At 37.9% G+C, this 27,628-nt stretch overlaps 1 protein-coding gene across 2 annotated transcripts in view; it reads right to left on the bottom strand.

Moving 5' to 3' along the window:
* Positions 1-25,902, bottom strand: part of SLC26A4 (solute carrier family 26 member 4) — a 401,657-nt gene extending 375,755 nt beyond the window's left edge. Inside the window, exons 1-2 of one of the 2 annotated variants that reach the window (XM_044088553.1) lie at positions 25,754-25,902; positions 2,632-2,789 (exon numbers count right to left, since the gene is read on the bottom strand). In XM_044088553.1, coding sequence (XP_043944488.1) covers positions 2,632-2,762 — 131 coding nt within the window. In that variant the 5' untranslated portion in view covers positions 2,763-2,789; positions 25,754-25,902. The remainder of the gene's footprint in view (positions 1-2,631; positions 2,790-25,753) is intronic. The other variant, XM_044088554.1, reaches the window with a different exon arrangement.
* Between the last annotated feature and the right edge of the window lie 1,726 nt (positions 25,903-27,628).

The following is a 27,628-nucleotide window of genomic DNA, read 5'->3' as shown; positions in this document are numbered from 1 at the left end:
CATCCTCCTTTTATGGGCATTCCTTAGCCTCCTTGGGAACAACTTCTTTTTTTCCCCAGAGGTTCTTTGAAACCTCTTCTCTCAAGGTACTATTCAAGAGGTGACTGTGTCCCAAAGGGGGAAGGGATTTTATTCAAGAATGCTTCTAGTGCCCAGAAAAGAAGGTACTTGGAGACTGATTCTAGACCTCTCTCATCTACACACCTTTCTGAAGGTGCCTTCCTTTCAGATGTTGCCCCTTCAGACCCGTTTTCCTCTCTTGCTTCGTTAGGGCCTTTCTGGTGTCTCTGGATCTCAAGGATGCCTATCTCCATATTCCAATCCATCCTCCTTTCAGAGGTTTTTGCATTTCTCTGTTGCTTCCTGGCATTTTTAGTTCTGTGCTTTCCCCTTTGGCCTTCCTACTGCCCCAAGGGTGTTCAATAAATGCCTCACTCCTGTGATTGCTTTTTTCAGGCTTAAAGGGATACAAATATTTCCTTACTTGGATGACCTGCTGATTCAGGCATCCTCTCCACAGGTCCTTTTGCAAAATCTTTGTTTTACCATTTCTCTTCTTCAAAGCCTGGGGTTCATGATAAACTTCAAAAAGTCTTCCTTGACTCCTTCTCAGGATCATGACTTTCTGGGTTGCAGGATTTAGACAATGCAACTGCTGACATCCCTGCCTCCTCAAAAGGCCTTAACTCTCATTTCTTACTTTCAAAGTCTTCTTTCACTGGCCTCCATTACAGCCAGGGATTTTCTCAGAGCTCTGGGGTTCATGGCTTCCAAGATTCTGATGCTCCCTCTGGCCAAACTCCACATGAGGAGGCTCCAGTGGTTTCTGAAGTTGGTGTGGCTTCAACATGCACATCCTCTATACTTTACAGTTCCTCTTCTCCCGTGTCTCAAGATGGCACTTCTGTGATGGATTCAGCAGTTGTGTCTGAATCTAAGGCTCCCTTTTCATCCTTCTCTTCCCTCTCAGAATCTGTTTACAGACACTTCAGATGTGGGATGTGGAGCAATGTTTGGCTCCCTGAAAGTTCAGGGAGTGTGGTCACTTCATCAGCAGAAGGAGCACATCAACATCAAAGAGATGGGAGTGCTTATGCTGGTTCTTCAGGCCTTTCATCCTCTTTTCTCTCTGAGACCTCTGAAGGTATTCACAGACAATACCACAGTTCTGCGGTATATCAATAAACAGGGAGAACAAGATCTTATGTCTTTGCTGACACTTCTGGTATGGGATCTGGCTGTCAAGTATCAACTGACTCTTCAGGCAGTTTACATTCCTTCAGATCAAAACAATGTGGCAGACACTCTGAGCAGGTCCTTTACTCAATCCCATGAATGGATGCTTCAAAGGGATGTGCTTATGGACGTTGTTCACCAGTGGGGTGCTATTGACGTAGATCTATTTGCCTCCACTGTGAACAGACAACTTGCTCTGTTTTGTACCTGAGTCCCAGGTCCTCTGGTATGGAAGATCAATGCCCTCTCATTTTCTTGGAAGGGAATGTTTCTTTATGCATTCCCTCCCCTTCCTCTCATTCCAAGAACCCTGTTCAAAATTCAACAGGATGCTCCCAAAATCTTGTTGGTGACTCCATTTTGACTGCAGCAGAACTGGTTCCCTCTACTTCTGCATCTAGCCAAGGGCAATCATCACAAGTTACCTCACAATTATACAATTTGTTCCAACAGACTGTTGAGTATCACAACATCAAATGTCTTAATTAAGTCATTAATGAAATCTACGTAAACTGTGCTTATGGATCCATAAATGTCTACTTTAATTCTGCATCAAATTAGAACACACAAGCAGATCAAATCTCAGAGAATGATGACTGTGATTAAACATGATCAAAAAAATATTGTTAACCAAGTAAACATGTTTTCTTTTCTTGATAATGAAAAATATTCAATTACATTGGCCAGTATTGATGTTAGGTTGTCCAGTATATGTTAGCCAGAGTCTGGCAAGGGTTCACACTAGATGAAGATTAGATGACACATCCCATCACTGCACAGTCTGAAAACCCTTAATTCATCCGTAGTAGAAGCAAAAAAAAAAAAAAAAAACTAAGCAAAACTCTAATCAAGTTCCCAGAATTGCCTCAGATACAAGTGATCAGCCATTAAATGATGGTGACAGTTCATACTGCTGTGCGTGAACCTTAGTTTAGGAATAAATGTTGAAAATATCAGTATTTTTCCTCTGGCTACTCATATTTCAATAAAAGTTTCAAATGTGGTCACTCCTTTGGTTAACAAAACAGCTTGAGCCTTCATTCTATCCAAATAATATACATCACTTGGAAACAATGACCTTTTTTTGATGAAATTTAACAACGGTGTCTTGACGTCTACTACCCAGAGTGCACAAAACTGCATTCTGTCATTCTCTTTCACTCTCACAAATTCCCTCTCTCTCTCTCTCTCTCTCTCTCTCTCTTTTTCCAATATAAAGAACATATGGCCAATCATGCATCACACAAAGGCAGCATCCTATTTTCATGCTGACAAACACTAAAAAAAAGCAAGGAAGCATCTGCAACATCAGTACAGCGTAACTTCATAATGGCAGCATAATGTATTCAAAACGAATATGTGATGCAAAAGCTAGGAAATGAAATAATGACTCACCTGCATGTGTTTTTTAGTCTTTCACGCAAACTTTTGGGGACAATTATGTTTTTTTCATTATCTGCTTCAAAACTAGGTTCTGAATAAACAGGCCGTGCCACCATATAGTTCATAAATTCTTGTCTGGACATTTTCAGATGTATGATGTTCCACTTCTACTGTTGAGCATAAAGGTATTAAAAAAAATCAAAAAACGTAATCATATAACCTCGTATATTTCATACTGTCTGCACACCTTTAGTTTGATTTGAAGGGGACAGAAAGGAGCTTAATTCTGCATTTTGTATAAATAACTACATGATAGCAAATTATTTCAGATCTAGTTTCTAAACCCAAAACACTCATTAATTTAATTAGTTCATTCTAACTTACATACTCTTTTAGGTGTATATATATATATATATATATATATATATATATATATATATATATTGCATTTTATATATATATATATATATATATATATATATATATAGGCATTTGGGCACAACTTTCATACAAATATACTCTAGCCTACAGCATACTGTATGTCTAGAATTTATTATAAAACCTTAAATTCAAACACCCAGTTTGTGGCAAGAAATTCAAAAGCTTTTAGTAATTTGTACATATAAGCATCCAAGATCCACGAAAATCTGAAGAGTGTATGTGGGCTGACTGATGGAAAGGCAAGGAATATACAAAATATGTTAGTCCTGTCTTAGAAAGCAGGACTTGTTAAGATGTTCTGCTGCTTGTTTGTTACTAAATGTCTGGTTAAGTGGATTGCTGGAATATGTCCATTCATAAATACAAGGCTTGGGCTTTCACCAAAGCAGACCTCTTTCACAAAATGCCATTCTAAGGTAGTTGGGATGAAGGATGACATGCTGGTATAAACAATCTTTGACCAAAATGCAATATTTCAATTGATCAAAGATCCTGCATGTGCCTTTATAAATATGTGTGCATTTGCATTTATATATATGTGTGTTTGTGTGTGTGTGTGTGTGTGTGTGTGTGTGTGTGTGTGTGTGTGTGTGTGTGTGTGTGTGTGTGTGTGTTTCAATATGTGTTTTTTGTACATGACTCATATACAGTTTTTCCTCCTTGGATCTCTATATTTAATCACTTACATCACATCACATTTAGTTAGAGTAGCCAAGTAATCAAACTGTAATAAATAAATTATATATCAGTACTTACTTAACCATGAAACTAAATGTCATACTACAATAAAACTGCCATAAACTAAACATAATGCAGTCTTGAAGGATAAAAATGCATGTATATATACATCTTTGTGAATACGTATGCATATACACATGGCTGACCTTAGCCACAGACAAACTATGTGTCCACCAAGGGCACATTATAGTCAGGGACACTCTTCCAGTTTTTGGTTAGTTTATTTATTTTGTTGTATTTTATTTATGCAAATTAACACTGTCTACTGCTGTGATGACTATGTTCAAACCGGCCATCGCTGTGGTACATTATGAGGAGGTGCTGCACAACCAACCATTTAATTTTCAGGATTTGTGGTCTGTACCACCTATGATTTAGACAATGAATGAGACAGCCTCAAATGTTCCCTTATTTGTTGTCTGCAATGTAGGTGGCCTGGCAAGGAAGAGAAACCACATTTTAACCAGTGGATTACTGTAGAAACAATAATGGGACTCCATAGCCAGTGGCAAGAGAATACAGTGGTCATGACTCATAGTGGTCTGAGTTGTAACAGGTACATTTTTTTAATCCTGTCAGGCAATCAGACATTATGGTCAATAAAGGATGGGTTTGTAGGACTAATATGCATTTGTGTAAAACAATTTGGAATATGTTAGTGTCACTGATGATTGTGTTTTCATGTGAAACATATTTGAAATAAATTACTATGTCCATTAGTATTTTATATCATAATCAGATATTTCAGGTGTACACCATCAACAGCCAACAAACTGGCAATAACTGTTAAGTACAGGCCATGGGGCTGTCTGTAGATGGAAATGGCTCTGCTGCCATTTTTTTCAACTTAAACAGCCATTATTCTGGCTTTGTAGAATTGGTGTGTATTTGTTTGAAGCTATTGGAGACACTTTCCTGTGACCTCTGTTTGCATGAAATAAAGTTGAACTATGTTACTTTTTATCACAATCAGACATCTGAGGTATACGCTGTCAACAAATTGGCTGTAATGTATGATTATGTGTGTCTGTGGATGAAAATTACTAACCCTGTTGTCATTTGCTTAAGTTAAACAGTCAAAAATATGTCTTTGCAGGACTAGTGTGGATTTGTGTGATGTAAGTTGAATTACATTACTGGTACAACTATGTCTTTGTATGAAACAAGCTTTAAATACATTACTGTGGCCACCATTTACTTTGACAACCACAATCAGCCATCTGTGATGTACACACTCTATAAAAATGCTACAATTGCTTGATATATACCCCCAGTGGCTGTTTGTACATTATAGTAACTGAGCATGCTGTTATTTGCTCAAGTTAGTCATTATTCTGGCTTTGCAGGACTAATGTATGTGATCCAAGTTGGAACACTTTACTATAGCTACTGGTTGTGGAAAACAAAGTTCATGACTGTGGCCATTGTTTTTTAGCATACTTAATCATCTGAAGTGCACACAGTCAGTAAAGTGTCTATACTTACTGGGTTGGTGTCTGACTGTATGTGATAGTGATTGACTCTGTTGTCATTTGCTCAGGTTAAACAGCCATTAATCTGGCTTTGCAGGAGTAATAACCATTGTTTAAAGTATGTTAGAATACTATACGGTATGACTGTGTGAAACATGCTTGAAATTCATTATTCTGAGCATTATTTATTTTTACCACAATTAGACATCTGTGTGGCACATAGTCAACAAAACCATTATAATAGCTGGATATGGGAGCAGTCTGTAGATGAAAATTACTAACCCTACTGTCCTGATCATATTAAATAGTCATTAATCTGGCTTTGCAAAACTAGTGTGCATTTGTGAAAAGTGAGTTGGAATATTTTACTGTGACCATTTCTAACTCAGTCAGTTATCCAAAATGTACACATTCATTAAAGTGTCTGCAACTGGTGGGCACAAAGGTCATCTGTGGATAAAAAATGACTTAGCCCAACTGTTGTATGAGCAGAATTAAACATTTACTGATCTGGCTTGACTGAAATATCGCATTATGTACTTAATTTGCTAACATTGGTATACAAATGATCATTGCTGTGGCATATATGAGGGTCTATGTGGGGAGTGTAGCAGTATAGTTAAGAGCAGCAAGCTGGCTTTGATTTCTTTCACTTTCTGTCAAATATCTGCTTTGCACATAGTAAGTGGCTACCTTTGGCAGTCTGAACAAGATGTGCGTGAAAGCAACTGATTGTTAGCACAGTGACACAGTGAGCAGCATTGCATTTTCACATCTCTTAGTTCTCTGATGGAATTCTTGGCTGCATCTCCTTCTTTGTGGAGTCTGAATGTCTTCCCTGTCTCTATATAGGTTTTATACAGGTAATCTGGGTATAACTATGTAAAAATGACATTGGTGCAAAAATAATCTTTGCTGTGGCACACATGAGTGTATATATATATATATATATATATATATATATATATATATATATATATATATATATATGGGGAGTGTAGTTAACAGTAGAAAGCTGACCATGATTTTTTTCACTTTCTGTCAAATATCAGCTTTGTAATGAATAAGTGGCTATCTTTGGTGGTCCAAACCAGATGCATGTGAAAGAAACTGATCTCTGGCACAGTGACAGTGAGCAGTGCTGCCATTTCATATCACTTGGTTATCTGGTTGAGCTTTTGGCTGTATCTCCTTCCTTGTTGGGTCTGAATGTCCTCCCTGTCTCCGTGTATGTTTTATACAGATTCTCTGCCCCCCCCCAACACCTCAAAAGGCATGCCATAAGTTAATTTCCCTCTTGATAAATGTGCACTGTGACACTCAGTGAGTGTGTGTGTGTGTGTGTGTGTGTGTGTGTGTGTGTGTGTGTGTGTGTGTGTGTGTGTGTGTGTGTGTGTGGGTGTATGTGTTTGTGTATCGTGTGATACACCTGGCCTTTCAGGAGAAAACAAAGTCCAAGCTATAGACCAATTTGCTTTTCCTGTTCTAACCTACACTTTTAGGATGACTGACTGGCCCCAAAAAGGATTGGATCAGTTGGACAGGAAAACAAGAAAAATGCTTCATGCTTAGCAAATGATTTATACAAAATTAGTATATACCAGGATTATATATTCTTTGTTCTGAAGGAGGTAGGGCCTCCTGGAAACTGATTAAATGTATAGAGTGGCAATCATAGTACTGACCTCACAAGATCCAAATGTAGAGAAAGTTTTTAAACATAAGGAGAACAAGTCTAAGATGATTTCCCTGCTTAGTTTAGCAGAAGCATATCACTGTCAAGTAAGAATGGAAATCAAACCAGAAGCAGATAAAAATCAGGCAGTAACTGAATGTGCCAAAAAACAAAAGAAAGAATATTTATTTATTTATTTATTTCCAGTTTGATTACTGGGGAAGTCCACTGGGCCAGAACATACCCATTTTCAGTGGAGAAAAGCAAATACAATCTAAGTTACATAATGTAAAAGATAGTAATAAAATATATACATTTGGAATAACATTACATTGTATACAGTTAGTAAAAAAGCAAATACACACAGTATACTTCAAAAAACATCATTCAGGAAGGTAGATACAATAGATTTAGTAGTTTCCTTCAAGTAGCAGGTTTGACTGTATGAGAAGAAGGTCTAAGGTTAGTAAAGTTAGTAAAAAAGCAAATACACGCAGTATACTTCAAAACACATCATTCAGGAAGGTAGATACAATAGATTTAGTAGTTTCCTTCAAGTAGCAGGTTTGACTGTATGAGAAGAAGGTCTAAGATTACATGCTATTTACAATATTTACATATGAGGAGTAGAGAGAGAAAGTACATAAACTGAGAGTAGAATATAGTTTGATCAAGCAGTGATCGAGAGAGAAAAGAGAAGAAAAGAAGATAGTATTAGGGTAGAGTAAAGAGAAAGGATGTAGAGGGTTCAAGGGGAATTTATTTAGATTTATGTAGGATGTAAGCAGGTGCACTTATGTTTAGAGGATAAGTAAGAGAAAAGTTGGATTTTGAAGGCTTCAGTGTTAGATGTTGTTCTAAGAGAAGAAGGGAGAGTTCCATTTCCTGCCAAGAGAGTAGGAGAGAAGGAGTTTTGGGTTTGTGGATGGTGATTAAATTTTGGTGTTCAGATCTTAGAGATCTGTTTGGGGTGTATGGTGGAAGGATGTTTGCTAGGGCTGGGCATTTTTCAGGGTAGAATATTAATTTGTGAGCAGTGGTTAGTTGGAGGTAGTCTAGGTAGTTAGGGAGTTCTAGCCAGTTCAGAGTTTGAAGGGAAAGACAATGGTGAGAAGAGGTTTTAGATTTGGTAGCAAATTTAGAGATTTTATTATAGCAGATTTCAAGTTTAGTGGAGATGGAAGAAGACAGGTTAGTAAGGAGAGGCTAAGGAGGCCCATATAGTAGAGATGGTAGAAGATAGGTAATTGCTAAGGAATGCCTAGCGGAGTTGGAGAGAAAGCAGTTGTTCTTATAGAGCAAACCTAGCTTTTGGTGGGTTTTCTTTATGTTTTGTTGTATGTGGCTATCAAATCTGAGGTGCTATAGTGATGCCAAGGAGTTTTGCAGATGGGACCACCTCTATGGTTGACTTGGTTTGGCTTATGATTTTGAATGCTGTTTTATCAAATGTGCAAGCCCTGGAAGAAGAATTTTAGATTTATTGGAGTTTAGAGAGAGGTGATTTTGGTGCATCCAGTTCTCAGTAGTGGAAAAAGCTATTTTTGTCAGTAGTTCGGAATGTTGGAGGTGGCGAGAATCATCTGCATATTGGATGACTGTTGTGTCTGGGATGGCAGAGTGAAAGTTATTTATGAAGATGTTGAAAGCATGGGTCCAAGGATGGAGGGAACACCAGTGGGTGTAGGTAAGAAGGAGGAGGTAGAGTTGTTCCATTTGACAGCTTGGGATCTGTCTGATAAGTAGCTAGACAACCAGGATAGAGTATCAGGGGAGAGATGAAGGTTTGATAGATGAAAGAGAAGGTGTTTGTGAGAGATGGTGTCAACAGATCTAGCAGTACAGTGGAAACTAGTAACCCAGAATCCCTGGCTTGGTTGACTGTTTCTAAGAAGGATAGTAAGGCAGTAATGGTGCTGTGTCCAGGGCAGAAACCATGTTGGGTGGGTGTTAGGAGGCGGTTATGGATTAAGAAAGGCATGAGTTGGTGGTGGACGATTTCTCTATTTTGATAAAGGTGAGAGTAAGTTGAAGATATTTGTGTTTTTGCCTCCTTTATGAAGTGGGAGAATGTAGGCTGATCTCCAAAGCATAGGAACATATGACTCTTATATAGATCTGTTAATTAAGATGCTGATAGGGAGAGCAATACCTTGCAGCACATTTAAGGAAAGAGGAGGGATGTTATCAGGGCATTAGTGCATGGCTTTAGTTTAGATAAGAGTCTTTTATGAATATAGTTGAAACAGGTTTCAGCTGGAAACTGGGAGGACAGTTAGAGGGTTGTTGGGAGTAGAGGAAAGAGAGTTGGATGTATTATTGTTAGGGAAGGATTTGGTAAGATTAGCTATAGATTCCATAAAGAATTTGTTGAAGAGAGAGCTTAGATCTGAGTCAGTTTTACTTGGGTCTGGGCAAGGGTTATTTCTGGATCCTGGGTGGAGAAGGGAATTTACTGATTTCCAGAACTGTTTGGGGTTCTTATTATGGTTGGACTGTAGCTTGTAGTAGTAGTTCTTTTTGTCCAGGGTGATTAGTTTTTTAGCTAGGTTGGGTGTATTGGAGCAGGGAAGAAGGGATTTTATTTTTCTGGTATAGCTTCCAAGATTTGTCCCTTTGATGCATGACTTGTTTTGTTTCTTTGGATAGCCAGGGGGCAGAGTTAGCTTTGACTCGTTTGTTTCTTGGAGGAGCTAGGGAGTTCAGAGTATTTAGGAAGATAGAGTTAAACTGTTCTACAGCTTTGTCTAGGGGAAGTGTATTTAGGGTCTGCCAGTTGGTATGTTTAAGAATGTTTGAGAAGATAGTTGGGTTGAAGTTGCTGAGATTACGAGTGTGGATGTAGTGGTGTAGATATTGGGTAGAGTTAGTGGAGCGTGTATGAAAGTAGGGAGATGGTCACTGAAGGTGTCAGGATAGTGCCTGAAAGAGTTATTTTGTTTGGATGAGAGACTAGGATCCAGTCCATGGTAGATCCTGCGGGATTTGTTTTATTAGGCCGGGTGGTTGAGTGTATTACTTGGGTCAAGTTAAAGAGGTTGATGAATTGGGAGGAAGGAGAGTTGATTTTATTCCAATCAATGTTAGAATGTAGGTTTCAAATTTGATTTCAGTTGAGGCCCAGTAAAGAATATTTTCAAGGGTTGTTATGTTGTCACCTGGGGATATATAAAGGGAGATAATGCAGATGTTCTTATGTTTATTTAGTCGAAGGAGACTGGCTGTAAGTTCAGCATTTTTGAACTCAGGAGTTGGAATTTGTAGAGGGATCAGGGAGAGAAGGTTAGAGAAAATTATTGCTGAGCCTCCACCTTTTTTATTTGGTCGGTCAGTTCTGTGGATTTGGAAACCAGGAGGTAAGATTTCAGAGTTGGTGATGTGGGGTTTTAGCCAGGTTTCAGAGATGGCTAAGATGTCTGGTTGGTTGTGGCAAATCCAAGCATGAAGATGGTGAATTTTGTTATTTAGGCTCTGAGCATTGATAGAGAAGAGCTTAAGGGGGGAGAGGAAGTGGTAGAAGAAGTGGGAGGGGGACTATGTTGTATTCCAGAGGGAGAAAAAGGGATTGGGGAGAAGTTGTTAGTGGTGAGGCAGGGGCCGGGGTTTGGATGAATATCACTACATAAGACAAGGTCATTATTGGTAGTTACTTTTTGTCTTTTGTGTTTTAGAAGTAGGAGGCTGTTATGGGGAGGGAGGATTTTCAGAGAGAGAGTTTTTGGTGTGGTGAGGCTTTTGGGATGGAAAAGGTACAGTGTTTTGGGAGGAATAAGAGTGGAAGATATGTTGTTGTAGTGGGTAGATAGAGAAGGTTGTGAATGAGTACAAGGGTTGGTTTGTGTAGGAGGTAGGGAAAAGGATATTTTGTGAGAGTAGGAAGTAGCAAAATATAGGGGAATGAGAAGTACAAGTAGTAATGATGGGACATAGATATTATGAAGAAATTTGGGAGGCATGTTTGGCAAGCAGAGGTGGAAGAGATTGATGTAGTGGAGTTGAGTAGCCAGCACAAAAAAATAAAAGGATGGGGTCTTAGGAAGAGGATAGGGTTGAAAGTCTTTGCAGGGGAGAGAAAGGGAAAAATCTGTGATGAGAAGGGAAACTATAATGGAGGGGGAAGAGAAAGAGTGGGAGGGGTCAAGTAGAAGAACTATGATAGGTTAAGTGGTGGAGTGAGGTAAAGTGGGGTGGGAGGAGTAAGAGTAGGAGGGGTAACGAGTGTAGGACTCTGATTGGTTAATTAGTATACATGGGAGGGGGATTGAGAGGTATAAAGGTAGAGTATAAGGTGTAGGATTAGATGAGAAGGCAAGAAATTTGAAAAATGCATAAACATAGTTGCAATTTAAGAAAACTCCTGGAACAATCTCATATCAATCAGGATTTAACTCAGGAATGATTAAGGAGAGGTGAATTTAAACCAAAAGACAAAGGGTTTATATTGGCGGCCCAGAATGGTGGACTACCTACACACTGTTTTACAAAATCCATTGAAGATGTCCGAGAAACAGATAAATGCTGGGTGTGATACACTAATGGTACTAAAATGCATAATAATGTGGCAAGATTGTTGCACTGGGGATTGTGCAAATATTATAATATTGAATGGAGCTGATAAGAATTGCAAACCTGAGCCACAAAGCATCATAGAAAATGATGAAGTTTATATACATTAGATCACCCAGTACCAACAGTTCAAAACATAGATGTGAGAAAATCAGATATAGTAGTCCCAGAAAAGAAGAAAAAAGTAGCATTGATCAGAGAAACTGCTACACCCAATGATTACAATGTATTAATACAGAGAGACACAAAGTCATAAAATACCAGGATTTGCAGGCAGAAACAAGGGCAATGTGGAAAAAGGATACCCAGAAAATTCCAGTAGTATTAGTAGTAGTAGTAGTAGTAGCAGCAATGGGTCTCTTAAAAAAAAATTACAGCCATATTTAGATATGTTCCCAATACATGTAACTCCATAGAGGTTCATAGGTAGGTACTAGGCTATCAGCCTAAGGGCCTAAGTAAGCCTAGCCAACAAGGTTCCCTGGCTTACACCACCCACGAAAGTTATTTTCCTGTGCTCCTGTCGAGCAGAGCCACATAAGTGATCCCCGTGGTGTATTTCCTATTCCCCATCCACTCAAGATTTTTCTTCAAGAGTGCTAATGAGGAACTTTGCTTGACATAGATGGGTAGCTTGTTCCAGAGTATGGGAAGTCTCTGGGACAGGAATCTATCCCTCCAGCTTGTCCTGTTTATTGTGGTGACAAGGTTTAAGTCCCTAGAGCATGTAGGCCAGAGGGATTGGGATTTATTTAGGTGTAGCATGTCCAACAGCTCTGGGTTTGACATAGCTTTATATGTTAGGTAGAGATCACCTCGGAGTAGGCAATATGCTATGGAGTAAAGCTGGAGTTCTTTGAGACTGTCAGTGTAGGGCATCTGTTTGAGGCCAGTAATCCTCTTTGTGAGCTACTTCTGTGGCCTTTCCAGCTGCTGCAGATGTCTTGTGAGGTACATTACAAAAGGGGGGTTGTACTCTATAATGGATCTAATGAATGTTGAGTAGAGGGGAACAATTACCTCTTTTTTCCTGGATGAGAACCCTTTTGTGATGAGGTGTGCCATGTAGAAGGATTTCCTGACTAATGTGGCAATGTGATTATCAAAGGAGAGACTGCTGTCCACCTGGGTCCCAAGGTCTCTTATCACACATTCGGCATTAAGTAGACTGCCGCCTATGTGGTAGTTCATAGGTACAGAGTTTTTACCAAAGAGGATGACAATGCACTTTTTGGCATTGAACTTGAGGCCATGGCTCTGACACCAGGCATCTGTCTCAGTGAGGCCCTTCTGTAGGATGTCCACATCATTTGGGGACTCAACTATGGCTCCTAGTTTGCAGTCATCTGTGAACTTCATTAGCCACAGGCCTTCTGTGTTAGCCTGTACTTCAGAGAAGTAGATACCAAACAGGAGAGGTCCCAGGACTGAACCCTGTGGTACTCCACTTGTCACTGGTTTGAAGTCAGATTTGGAGTCTGCAACTTACAAAGTGTGAAACGATACCAATTTCATGAACTTTAATAATACTTTGATTTAGGAATTGGGTTCATTCCCATCATGGTATTAGAAACCCAAAAGTATTGGAGAAATTGTAATGAGAGAAATATCACTGTATGTGACCGTGTGTGAAAAAATATTACAAATTTTATCTGTGGAACACATACAATATTGGGGGTACAAACATAACTCTTCTGGCTAACAGCAAAACAATTAACAAGTAATTACCTTTCAAAAATAATGCATAAAATGCATCCTAGAACATCTGGATCATCAGAACTTCTGCTGTCTTGCAGCCTCCAGACCCCTGTCTGTATAAAGGGATTTGTGCACATAATTAATAGGGGTGTTCCATCCTTAAACTCTTCACTCACCTCTACATGGTTTAAAAGTGGCCCTGCTCAAAACTTTACAGAGAAGATTGATATAACTTATTAATTAATCATGGATAACATGATTATTATTTCTTTAACTTACCTCCCCATCAAATCTTGGAGGTATGTACATAAGATCACTATGAATTGTGTGAGGGCTGGTGACAATATAGGTATCATTTCTTAAACTTACTTCACAATCAGATTTTGGAAGTGTGTACAGAAGGTCATTATAGTTTATCTAAGGACAATGCATGATATGGTTATTATTTCTTTTTAACTCACCTCTCACTCAAGTGTCAGATGTGTACAGGAAGGTCACTATTCCTCATCTAAGGACAGTGTACTGTCTAGGACCAGAAGTTAGAATAAATTACTGCAATCATTTTTTTTTTATTTCTCTTATAATAAAACATCAGACCAAACATCATAAGTGTATACAGATGACAATCTCTTGGATGTAGCTGTAAGGATGCATACTTTGTGTGTGTGTGTGTGTGTGTGTGTGTGTGTGTGTGTGTGTGTGTGTGTGTGTGTGTGTGTGTGTGTTTTATAAGTTGAAATATACTGCTGTGGCCATTTGTTCTTTCACTTTTGATCCAGTATCAGTGGGTAAGTAGAAGGTGGCTGTAAACTGTCAAATACCAAACAATACTAATGTTCACATTTTTCAAGCACAGTAGTATGAAAATATTTGGGGCAAAAGCAGATATCAAGGCAGTATAAGTGGAAAAGTTGCTTAGTTCTCAAAGTGGAATTTATTTAATTTACAATGAGCTTTAGCATTTTTTAATTTACAAATAAAGCAAAAAAAGGAAACCATATACTTTGCATTTATTTTTCTCACAGGTTCATTGCATTATTAGAATTCTGGAAAATTATAATTCATAAAAGGAAATATCTAGATACGTTTGATAAAAATGTGATATACATGGGACAGCCACATCATAATGAAGTTATCATATAATGTAGGGGAATCTGAACTTGTTGATCTTACTTGTAACTTCACCATTCATGAGACAGCATATCTTATTCCCAACCTGCAAATGACTGTTCCCAGTAACACACATATATGTATATAAAAATAGAGAAAGAAGGACATAAGCCTTCATATTGAATGCCAGATATAAGGGGGTGAATGGGGTATTTTTAAGTGGCAAAGACCACTGTAGACAGTAGGTCAGTCATCTCATAATGTTTCTTTAAGAGGTGATTTTACTATTTATCTTTGGTGTTACAAAATGCTACATTTGAAGGAAATAAGCACATGCAAAATAGGTGATTGTCATTTCTTCACTAATATCATTGTAAATCACAACATTGAAAAGGTCAAGTTAATGAAACGCTTCGACTTTTGTAGTTTGATGAGAGATAAACAATTTTGCACATATAGTGTTATTATATCTATGTTTGCCTTAAAGTTATTCATAGTTATTTAATTAAAAAATACAAGAAAATGTTTTTCTTATTACTACTTGCTAGATGACTAAAACACTACACTGGATATATCAGAAAATTTAAATAATGTACAATGTTAAATTTATTGGTGACAAAATATATATAAAACATTGTCAATAAAAGTGATATCTTGTAACTTTTTGTTGTTGTTGTGTCTTTCGGCTTTTCCCGGTTAGGGGTCGCCACAGAGGAACTCCGGTCCACTAATGATTGGTAGTTGATTTTTATGTGCCGAGTTACCAGCCCTGACGCACAACCTTCAATGAAGGTACGCCCATTCATGCATGTCTCCACTCAGAAGATGCTCTAGCTGAGAATCGAACCGGACATCGTCTTACTGTGAGGCGACAACGCTACCGCAGCACCACCACCGCGAATATATCTTGTAACATTGTATATAAAAACGTCCATTAGATGTATCAAATATGCATTCTAAAGATGCTTGCATGCATATACATATTTATGCTAGTTGACAGGATTTGTTAATGTTAAATAATTCTTTATTAGTAAAAAATATTTGCAAAAAATATTTGATAAGAAACTACTAGTCATTTTATTTTGTAAATAAATATGCTGAACTCCAGTGACTAAAATAGGGTTTATGTTATTTTTAAAATCCCAAAACACTGAACTGTAAACATCAAGCCAATAAAACCCATGAGTCCAAAATAAACAGACTATAAAAATAGCTGTTTGCAGATGGACAAGCTCACAACACCCCTACACCTCCTACAGTGAGGAGAGGGCCAGTTCCTTAATGCTTGCTGTTGTGATATCATACATAGTTCTTTCCCTATTGTGTTATATTGTTTTTTTTTTTTTTTGATTTTGATGTTAGTACTTCGATGTTTTGCCATTCAGTATTTTAGGATATTGATTAAATGACATATATCCTCCAAAGTACCCCCTGTTAACTAAAGACCTTTTGGTCATTAACAGAAGTGTTCAAGCTGAGCCAAGACAGAGGGGAAGAGATTTATATTGGAAGTCCCGTCATTTCGATTATGAGCTGTCAATTGCACTTGATTCTGCAAGGGCCTGTCAGTGCAGTGACAGTTAACACCTCTGCAGTGGTGCGGGGAGGGGACTGTCAATTCCTCTTGGACTACAAAAGAAAATCTTGAACAAAGGCCAGCAACTTAGCTACTTTTCTGGCTGCAGCTGGATAACTTCTAAGAATAGTATAAAACAGGCTCTAAGCCGAACATAAATGAGGGTGATTAGAGACAGAAAAGAAGCAGTCCTTTCACAGAAGGTATAGAAGATGACAGTGACTCACACAAATCCCATTATATGTCAGTGGCATGGGAATTCACAGTTACTTCCTTATGTCTGGTATGAGTCATACAAAGAAAACTTGAAATGCATTATGGGAAAGAGAAAGTGCTGAGGAAGAACAAGATCACGTTGATACATCACACCCCATTGGTAGCCATGTTGTGGAAAACAGGCTAACATTACAAATAAAGAACTTAGAGTGATTCTGAGGTGTTAAAACAGGTCAGGAAACAAACATAGAGTAAAAAAAAAGATTTTTTTTTTAGTTCTAGGGTGGAGTTTTCCTTTAACTGCTGATAGCTTTAATCCTCTGCATTACCAGACTTGTTAACAAAAGTGACTTCCAATAATAAAAAAACAAGAATCAAACCATTGACTTTACTAAATTAAAAAAATGACATTCGAATCTTGACAGATGTATAACAGAAAATTAAACCAGAAATATTTTTTTCAGGGAAATGCTCTGAGGATTGAATACATGTGCGAAATATGTATTTTATTTCATAATAAGAAAGAAATACACAAAAAGAAATTTTAAGTGGGATATGACTCAGTTTATAGCTAGATAGAAACTGAAGCAACATTTGCACTACCAGTAGCCTAGCATCCAATGTTGTTGTAGTTACTTATATTTGTTTAATGATACTTTACAAAAACTACAGGGTGTGTGCATTAACAAATCAGTCATTCCGTAGGCTGCTGAGTGCTATACAGCCCTTGTGCTCCTGCTACCCTGCATCTTTCATATATTTCTTTAAAGCAATTAGCATTGGTCATTTGGAAATTTTAAACAATGCTGCTTTTTTCCTCATTAACAAAAACTGGAATATTTATGTACTTGAAACTCTTATTAATTTTATAGAACTGTGTATGGCAAGCAACATATACACTCGTGCTATCTTATTATCATGTATCTTTTTAAATTATTCACTCTTGCTGAAATCTTTTTCTGCCTTTCTTTGTTAAAATACTACACATTAAATGTGTCTAAAATAATTATTCTGTCTTCATTGCATTGAATCATGTAGAGTTTTCTAGCATATCTGATTTAGCTTTTAAAAAGTTATTTGTCTTTGAATGCAGTCAAGAAACTATAATACATCAAGTTGTAACTGATGATGCTGGTATAATATAAATAAATTTGTGATAATACTGATAGAGCAATGATAAAATATCTTGTACTTTACATTGTGGAATTGTTCCAACAAAACAAAATGTTTAATATACTGTGAATTCAATAGTTCTGTTTTATTATGCTAGTATTCAGCATAAACTGCTGTATAAAATCAAAACTGTTTCTCCCTTTACCTACCATATAGTTTTCTAATGGGAAAAATGTATATATATATATATATATATATATATATATATATATATATATATATATATATATATATATATATATATACATATATATGTGTGTGTGTGTGTGTGTGCGCGCGTGTGTGTGTAATATGTAAGCACACACACACACACATTTATACACATGACAAATCAGTCGGGGGGGCTTTATTTAATTGGAAGAAAGAAAAAGACAATTACATATTTTGTAGTTGTTCTTTTCCCACACAAAATAATGTTTTATGACAAAAAAGAAAAATCGTTGTCAAATATACTTGCCAGATAATGGGATATACAAGGATAACATGTGTGATATTATTAACATCATATATAATATAAAAGTACAGCCTGTGACTGATAAAAAAAAACTCATTTGACTGCATATGTGTGTGTGTGGGGGGGGGGGGTATGTGTGGGTGTGAATTTGATTTGTGCCATATGTATTGGTTTCAATTTACAATCCCAAAATACTGAAATATTGAAATTCAGTATCTCGAGACTGTAAAGCCGAAAATTGGAAAAATTTGCCAAGGAAACACACTGATTACTTGCTGAAAAACTTTAATATGAAGCGCTTTTCATCTTGCTTTATAGCAAGACTTCTTCAGATAACAAGTACTCACAATAAAATTAATTATATAAAATTAAATTGACCATGTGATCAACTTAAAACCAATAAAACACACAATCAACAACCCTCCCATAGCAGTCATTCTGACATTTAAATTCTTTCAGCAAGTAATCGGTGTGGTTCCTTGGCAAGTACTTTCATCCAGTTGTTCTTTTCATCAGTTTGTCTTCGAAAATTGGAAAACCTGAAACCCCAAAACTGCAAAATTCAAATTTGTGACTACCTATATACACACTCCACACACAAACAAGCACACATACACCTTCCTACCTACACGATAAACAAAACACACACAAACACAACAAAACAAACACATGCGCAGACTTTACATATATGCTGAGCCCCCCCACACCCCCACTACTTATATATACAAACTCCGAGGTCGCACTAAAAGCACAAACACACAAAACCCACCACAACACATTCTACACTCGCCTTGCACAAACACACATCACATATGTACAAATGCCACCACTCGCAGCATTTACACACTCACAATCTTATCTACCTACCCTAACCCACACCTGAAAACTCCAAACACACTCACACACACTAAAATCCCTACCCAAAACACCTAGTAAAACATCACTTACCTGAATCTCCAGCTACATCTACACCGCGGATTCGACATTTCTGCATTTGCCTTTCCGCACTTGATATTCTGCACTTTTGCACAAGTGCATTTTCAGCACTTCGGTCTCCAGATACTGAAGTTCGATATTTCAGTAGTTCGAGAATCTGAAGTGAAAGTACATATATATATATATATATATATATATATATATATATATATATATCTGTGTGTGCGTTTGTGTGGTATGTGTCCATATATCTATATCTATCTACATGTGTACATATTGATTCACACACACACACGCACACACATATACACTCTATGTGTAGCTCAGAAGGCAGAGGCTATCTTCACGTGGTTCTTCTGACTTTGGTTTCCCTTTTTCCGCTTGCTTATTGTGCATTTAATTTACACAGAGAGTGCTCTTAGGTTACAACTGCAAAAATGTGTTTGTCCATAGTGGGCTTATTTACTTGTATATTTATTTATATTTATTTATTTATTTGATTATTCGCTAACTTGTTTGTATGCTTACTTGTTTATTTTTACTTGTGAATAAGTTAGTCCCCTTAGCCATAGCCTATTTTCAGGACAGACCTTACCTGGTTATCAGATAAGTCAAATAAAAGGATACTTTTGAAAAATATTTTCTCTGTTATACAAAGTATTCTAGGCATCTTTATTTCATTTAGATATTACTGCAATCGTTGGATTGCCATTTTAAAATAAAAAAAATGTTAACTGGGTAAGTCTACTAGCTGCGGTCTCTTTTTAATGGAAAATCAAGAGTAATGTCTGGTTAAAAGATTTATTCAGTCACCCAGTTGACAAATGGAAGGTGTGGGAATCAAACTCAAGACTGTTGCAGAGCTAATAGCTGCATCAAACTTCTACATTTCTGGAAGTATCTTTTAGAACTTTTTCTAAAGATCTAATAAAAAATAACATTTCTCTATCATAGTGATACTGTCAGTATTTCTCCTGATCGGACGTTATCACAACCAGACATGCTTTTGTACCCGTCACCCAAACAGAGGCTTTTTGTCACCATAATGACAGTTATATGAGCATTTTCACATTCTAAGTTAAAAGATATGACTGGAGGTCAATGCTTGCCACACACTAGTGCACTATCATATCTACAGTCACTGCATTGCATTTGATTGATGGCTGAAGATAACAGTATATATAATATAGCCTTTTAAGTGCCTTAACACTCGACCTTCTCCCTACTTTTCCCTTACTGGTTTATTACTTGCCATTCACCATCTTGAAAGCCTCTGTGAATTCCCTCTTCACTGTCTATTACAGTACTCAGTACTCAGTACTCCTTCCATTGGGTTCACAGCCCTGTTAATTAAAAAAAAAGTATTTTGGAATATCCAGGAAGTAGTTAATCCATACTGCTCCCCCTCCTTCTCCCTCTGTCCTATCTCTTCAGAATGACACTTTTACATCTCCTGATATGATCTTATGCAGCAGTATCATGCCCCCCCCCCCTGCACACACACACACATTCACACCTAGCCTCTTCTAGTTTCAAGCAAGAACAGCTGTAGCTCGCCTAGTTTCTGGTCATATTGCTTCTCCTCCAGATCACTGATATTTCTGGTAGTTTTGCATTAAATTCCTTCCAATAGCCTCATTTTCCAGTCAGTGGAGCAGTTGCCCCAGGTGCAAAGTATTAGGAGGCATGATTGAGAAGTGCAAAAGTACACTTTATTCGCTACTGTTCAATATCAGGACATGTTTTCACTGAAGAGCTATGAGGGACATGGGTCAGCTGTAAGAAGTAAATAGCTGAAGTCTCTCTCTCTTTTTTTTTTTTTTAATTTGTTTTTGCTCTTTGCTGAAAAGCTGAGAGGGGTGTGGCTTGGCTGTAGGAAACAGAATCTAATTGGCTTGTTACAGAGTAAGCCAAAGTCCATTTATTGCTCTTTTTTGAAGAGTTGAGGGGGCATGTCTGTTGTATCTTAACAACTAGCTTGCTACAAAGTAAGCAGAAGTCTTTGTTTTCTTCTTCTTCACTTAAAGAGCTGAGTGGGTGGGGTACTGCAGCAGGAATATGCACTGGGTTCTAGAAGATACAGCTACAGCCGTGAGCTCAATTTCCACCTTTCTACTCATTTGTTCCTCCTTTCCAAATTATCCCCCCTCCACCTCTGCTGTATTTATCTTTGTGGCATCAACAAAGAGATGGATCCTATTCATTATTCTGTTAGCTATGTCTGAAACAAACACACAGCAGAGTACTGGACCCAGGACAGACCCTCTTTGAAATTCCACTAGTTTCTTCCCTAATTCCTGACATTGTTTCTGTCATCACAACCCCCTGTGTCCTACCATTCAATAATGCAGCTATTTAGTTCCTCAGTCTTGGTCCTTCACCCACCCCCTATCAGCCTCCTGTGTGGGCGTCAGACAGAACAATTGTCTTGCTGAAGTCCATACAGATTACATCTACCATCACTCCTAAGTCCTCCTATAACTCCATAATAAAACTGAATTATGCTTGACTGACAGCTCCTTAAGGTCATGAGTCCATGTTGCTTGCCATTCTAAAGATTGCTTCTTCTAGAAGTGCTACAAACCATCTTCTCAATACAATATTTTCTACATGACTTTCCCTGCCACTGCCATTGTGCTAACATGCTTGTATTTCCCTGGAATCCCCACCTCACATCCCAGTACAACGGCATACAACTGCTGTCCGCAAGTTCTCTGGCACTTCTACACCAGCCACTGATCTGCTGAAGACCTCTGTTGGGGGGTCTGGCAACAAACTAGTCAAATCTCTGAGAACTCTGGGAGGTAGGCCATCTGCTGCTTGTGTTTCATCATTGCTAAGGGCAACCAGTTCCCTCTGAACCTCTTCACTCTATATTCTGGTATCTGCCTATTGTTCTTCCCATTATACCCCACCTCCTGACTGGTATGCCACCTTCCCAATACTTTCTTCTGTGAAGACTAAAGCAAACTATTCATTTAATATCTCTACTTTTTCTCCAAGGCTGATTATTGTAATTCTGAGATTCTTTGTATGAGAGCCCCAGAATTATGAAAAATAAACTACAAAAATATGCGAGAACAGCAAATGTCGAATATTGCTGCTATCTTATAAAGTTGTTTTTTTTTTTTTGCAGGGCACAAGCACTCCCGCATTGCCCAGCTGTGAGTGAGCAAGCCCCACTTGACCCCAATCTTATATATAGCAATGCTGACATTGCAACACCTTCAAAAAAAGGGAATATAGAAATAGCAGTCTCTGGCTTAGTGCATGTAAGTCCTCATTTTTACTCATTCAGTCTCACTATTCTAGGATTAAAGAATATCAAAGTATCAAATCCTTACCTTTTCTCAGTCTTTCCTGATCCCCCTCTAATGTTTATTTGGCCCAGTCAATTCTGCTCCTCCCTTTTCTTCTTTCTGCAATGTGCCTAAAAAACTTGCTCCCCTTTTTAATTCTTTCTGCTAACTCACTTTCAGCTTTAGCCCTGGTTGCCCTTACCATCTTTTTATCCTTCTTGCTGGCACCCTGGCAGTGTGCCTCCTTCATCTCTGCAGCCCTCCTTTCCATCTTTTGTAAACCCTATATTTTGCCTGAATTGCTAGACTCCTTCATATGTAACCACATTGGCCACCTTATCTTTTTGCCTCATCTTCATGCCATTGTCCATACCCCATCCCTGACCCATTTGAATATCTTGTTTACTCCCTAAATTTGCTCCCAGTCTACTACCTCATCCTTGACTATTTTACCCAGTGCAATATAATCCATCCTTCTGAAATTCTGCACCATTACATTTATTTTTCTATTTTTATTTTATTTTTTTCCATAATCTAAATCACATAGTGGTATACCTCTCAACTGTCCAGATTTTCACAGAATGTCCAAATTTTTGCCTCATATTTTTGGTCTGTTTCTCACTACATTTGTGATTTTCTGGATTTTTGTGGTAAATCAATGAGGATTGATTCCACTAACGGCAGGCGTTTCAGTTTCAGACTTCATATCCTTCAGAAAATATATAATAACACAATACCTTTTATTCTAGCTACTTTCTAAGTCTTTAAGAGCAATATTTGAAATGTGTACCTATTTTTGGGGCTTTGTCCCCCCCATTATTTTTGGCTTTGTCCAGATTCTTTGTGATAAGAGGTTGAGCTATGCACAGTGATATGATCAGCCATAACCTGGATAGCCATAACTTTTCTGTTACAGTCTTGAACCTGTTAGCTGAATCACTCACACTTGTTCCTACTCTCTCTCTAACCCTGCAACTCAGAATAACCCAGGTCTGTTCCGGGCAGATTCAGATCCTTCATGTGTATGATCCTTTTCCTTGTACACCACTCTTTTATTCTGTCTTCCATTTTCTCATCCTGCTATCTTGACATCTGGGGAATGATATACTGTATCAGTCAGCCAGCAACCCCCCAATAACTTTGTGGGCACTTAACATAGCTTCTACCGCTAGCTGTACCCACTCCTGGATTAGCATTCTTCCTCCTCTGAACTCACATCTGATGCCTTCACTAGAATGTGAAGGACCTCCTTCTTTCCTTGATCATGAAGAGGCTGGTTCATAAGTGCAGTTTATCTGCTGCACCCACTCCCTACTTACTGCCATGGCCAGCAGTGTGCACAACTGGACATGTAAATCTGCCTTTCCCTCACCTTAAACAGTGTTCTGAATTGGTAGCCTAGGTTTGTACAACCACAGATCACCATTCCTGTTGTCTTGAACTGCAAAGTATGTCAAAGACCAAATAACTTCACTCATGGAAGCAGGCATTGTAGCTTGTTACAATGAGCACAGCTGAGAAGTATAATTTTCTTCATATTATTAAAATAGTTCATAATGCCTATTCCATTTTTTTTCCTTGAGCAGATCCAATATTATCTCTCCTGCAACCCCTCCCCAACCCCATTATTTAGTTTCTCAAACACCAGCTTAAGTGAGAGAGGTAATTTATCAGTGGTACAAGACCCATGAATGTTCAGGATTTATCATGTAAGTCATTTATTTTTCTACCACCTTTTTCCATGCACACAGAAGATGCGACTGGCATATGTACATTATGCATGTGCCAAGACAACAGACACACTTTCACATGCTAAATGTTAGACTCACCTTTCTGTCCCAGTTTCATAATGGCAGTACCACTCAAATATCACAGCTGTTAAAGAGTGTGCAAAACCCTCCACTACCACCACATGTATCTTACTTATCAACATAGCCGGCCTTAGGCATAGAACAACTAGACGGTACCTAGGGCGTCGCTCTAGCAGGGGAGCTTTTCCAGTATTTATTTATTTTTTTGTAGTAAAGAAATGGCTTCTTTCAAACTATGTTGAATGACTAACGGAAAAAAATGAAGGTAAGACAAACTATGAGAAAAAGAAAGAAAAAAAGTAATCTGGATGGTGTAGGTAGACCAGGATGGGGGCAACAGGTGGTGTGGGAGCGGGGGTGTTGTGTAGTCTTTTTGCCTAGGCACCAGTTGACCAAAGGCTGGCCCTGCTTATCAACACAGTCCAAAAAAACTGCCAGTCACCACCACACCCTGTTGATTTATGAACCCTGGTTTCTGCTGAGGCTAGTGTTACACTAGATGATGTTTCTGCTCCTCATAATCCCCAAGCTTACATGACAGGCATTATCTAAGGAGGTTTCCTGATAGCAGAATGTGGTATAAACTACTAAACTCCTAGGATAACATGATTCTGTCTCTTAGTAATTAGCTCTAAAGTATATAATGCTATCCCACAATGCATTAGAGTTTCCACAAATCTGTGATGTATCAGAAAATGAACTTGGGAATTGGGAAGTGTGTTGCAGTTTTCCTTTGCCATGGCCAGAGTACATTTGTGCATGTATGGCAAAGTAACACTCCAGGAACACTGTATTGTTATTTGGTAAAAAGATGAATCTCACTTTCAACGAATTTACAGTTACGTATGCATTGCAAGCTGCCTGCAGTGTGTCAAAGGCTATGAAATGCGAAAACGACTCAAGCTTCTTTAACTACGGTTGCCACCTTTTCAAATGCCCAGAATGGGACATTTTTTGTAGAAACGTCAGATTTTGTAGAGCAAAACATACCCACGGCCAGTACAAAGGAGAGAACTTCACTTTTTTGCCAAAATAAAACCGTAGCATTTGAGTTGCGTATTCTGTTTCTTACAACATTTAGGTCTTTCAGATACAAAATAACTGTTTTATGCAACTATTAAAGAAAATATATGAAATATTTTGTCCTAACATCTCAGGGCATTTGCCATTTTTCAGTTTTTGCAGGACACAACTGCCCAAAGAGGGACTGTCCATCGCAAAGTGGGACAGGTTGGTAACCTTATCCTTAAACTTAACTGAATAATAAACTAGTCAGATAAAAGAAAAAAAACACCGTTCATATGCTGCTATACTTCGTATGGTTTGAAAGTGGAAAATACCATATTCATGACTACCAAACTAATTTCTGGATTTTACACAAGTGCTATTGCCTGCCCTACAATATGAGCATAAACATATAAATGAAAGCACATTACACAAAATGGAAATAACACAAAATAAGTTCAAAACTATGAAAATAAAGTGTTCATCTAGCATAGAAGATTTTCACATTTGTCACCTGAAATTCTCTTGCAATATGAAAACTGTAAGAAAATGCTTACACTTAAAATTGTGAACCGAGCACCCATGTATATGTCCTAAAATTTTATTATGGAGAAATACGACATGAAAACATACTAGTGGAAGATATAGGTATCACCAAAGTAAAAACAAAAAAAATGATTTCCAGTTTGAAATTTATCTCTTCCATAACCAGCCCCTAATTAATTAATGTTATTTATTTTAGATTTGTTTGCCGGGAAAGTCCGTTTGGACACATGTCCTTTTTCAATGGAGGCCCGGGGAAATTAATTACAAGTTATTTCACAGATCGTTTGGCTTTCTTATCAAATGTTATATCAAAAACTTTACTGAGATAATTTCCGTTAAGGCAAACATTTGATTTTTGTCCCTAAAGCATCATTGCATTCTTCATTAGCCTTTATTTAGCAAGTACTTATTTCTTTACCTTTTAGCTTGAATGTCGGGAGCAGTAATATCAAGTCAGTCCTTAAGGGTAAAACGGTAAAGCCGCTATTAAGAGACACATCTTCATTGGATTCCAAGACTGGGACTTGAAACCAGAAACCAGATGTGATGAACTCGATATGCGAAACCTGCCAATGTATTTATATACTGACCTCATTTTAGTGTTTATGGCAAAACAAAGAGACGGTCAGCACCAGTTTAAGGAAGATTGTCCTTCCCAGAACTAACCATGGATCGTCTGTCTGCAAACCGAATCTAAACTTGCTGGCTAACGTGTGCAAGTCTCGAACGTCTGTCCTTCTCCCAACTCCGCCCTGAAACTTATAGCTTCCCAAAACCACATCAGGTCATACATAGGACATCAATCTCTTGGTCCAATAATCAGGGACAAATCCAAAATAGGGGGTACGCCATATTCGGCAGAATATTTAACTATTACTCTAATTCATTTAAAACTTCAATAAATCAAGTTTTGCATCAACATTCATTTTTTTCTGAACAACTAGAAGTGTGGAACTCTACAGTCCGACGGCATTATTGACTAATTTGAAGCCTCAGTGATTTACCAAAAATGAAATTTTCGAGAGATGGGGCTAAACATGCGGCAAAATCGGTGATGTTATATAAAATGAGGTGCAGTAGAGAGGTGTGTGTGGCACCGTGTGGTCAAAATGAATGTTAATTTGGCATCATCAGGAGCACAGGACTGCTGGACGTGCATAGCTGAATTGAGATTCCATCCCATTTCTTTACATGTACTTTTGCCACATTTAATGGTTTTATTTATTTTAGTTACATATGTCGATTGGTATAGCGCACCACGATGCGGACCATTTAAGTAACCGCTTGGGATCCCATGTAACACCTGGTACAGATAATAAAATACAAAAATGTTAGAATTCCATACAGCAGCAAAGTAAACAGTAACAAAGAGGAACTAGGACTGCAAGGATGCGCGCTCAGTGGTGTAGTCCCTGAAGAATAAATTATACAACTAAAGTAAGAAATGTAGAGTAATAATGTGCAAACACGGAAATCAGTCGAGTAGATGCGACATATTTAGGAAGTAGAATAAACAGATAAAAGTTTAAATGGGATTGTTTGAGGTTCAAGACTACGACCAAAAAGAAAAACAGTTCATAGCTCGCTAAAACTAAAGCTGTTGTCAAGCCTGATACGGGTTCTAATGAATTATTTGCTGATAAACCTGAAATTTGTTTTCGTAACCCCGCAAAATTTACAAAGATCCAGACTGATTACGTTATACTCAGCCTCTTGACTTTAGAAATCTGGACAAAGCCGAAAATAATGAGGAACGCAGGTCCCAAAATAGGGACGGATTTTAAAAAAATGCTTATATAAACTTGGAAAGTTACTAAAACGAACTCAGGTTTGCACTGGCATCTACTTTCTGAAGGACAATAAAGACTGAAACACAGATGTCCTAATATTACTTTAGTGACGTCAATCCTTAATATTTTGCCAGAAAATCACAAATTATACGAGGAACAAACCAAAAATATGAAGAAAAAAAACTGGACACTCTGCGAAAATCTGTACATTTGAAAGGTAGTCTCCTATCAGTATTAGCATCTTGCCCCCGAGATTAATAAACCGAAAGAATTATCAGGTTCTGAATATAGATTCGGAAAGTAGTAATTACTGATTTATTTGTCTATAGATGAGACTATAGCTGAGCCCAGTCTTTGGAATTCCTGCATCAGCATGCACAATTCAGAAAAAAGTGAGCATTTTAAACTGCTTGGCTAAATGTTGAACGTCTGCAACTGCTGAGTAGAAAACCGTGAGCTCAGTTTGAATATGTGAGCTTGGTCGTGGGTGGTCAGCCATTTAC

Source organism: Protopterus annectens, chromosome 11.part0 (assembly GCF_019279795.1).
Source record: "Protopterus annectens isolate FY-2018-M chromosome 11.part0, PAN1.0, whole genome shotgun sequence".
NCBI lineage: Eukaryota > Metazoa > Chordata > Ceratodontiformes > Protopteridae > Protopterus > Protopterus annectens.
Note: the sequence above shows the minus strand (reverse complement) of the source record. Positions and strands in the feature narration are given on the sequence as shown.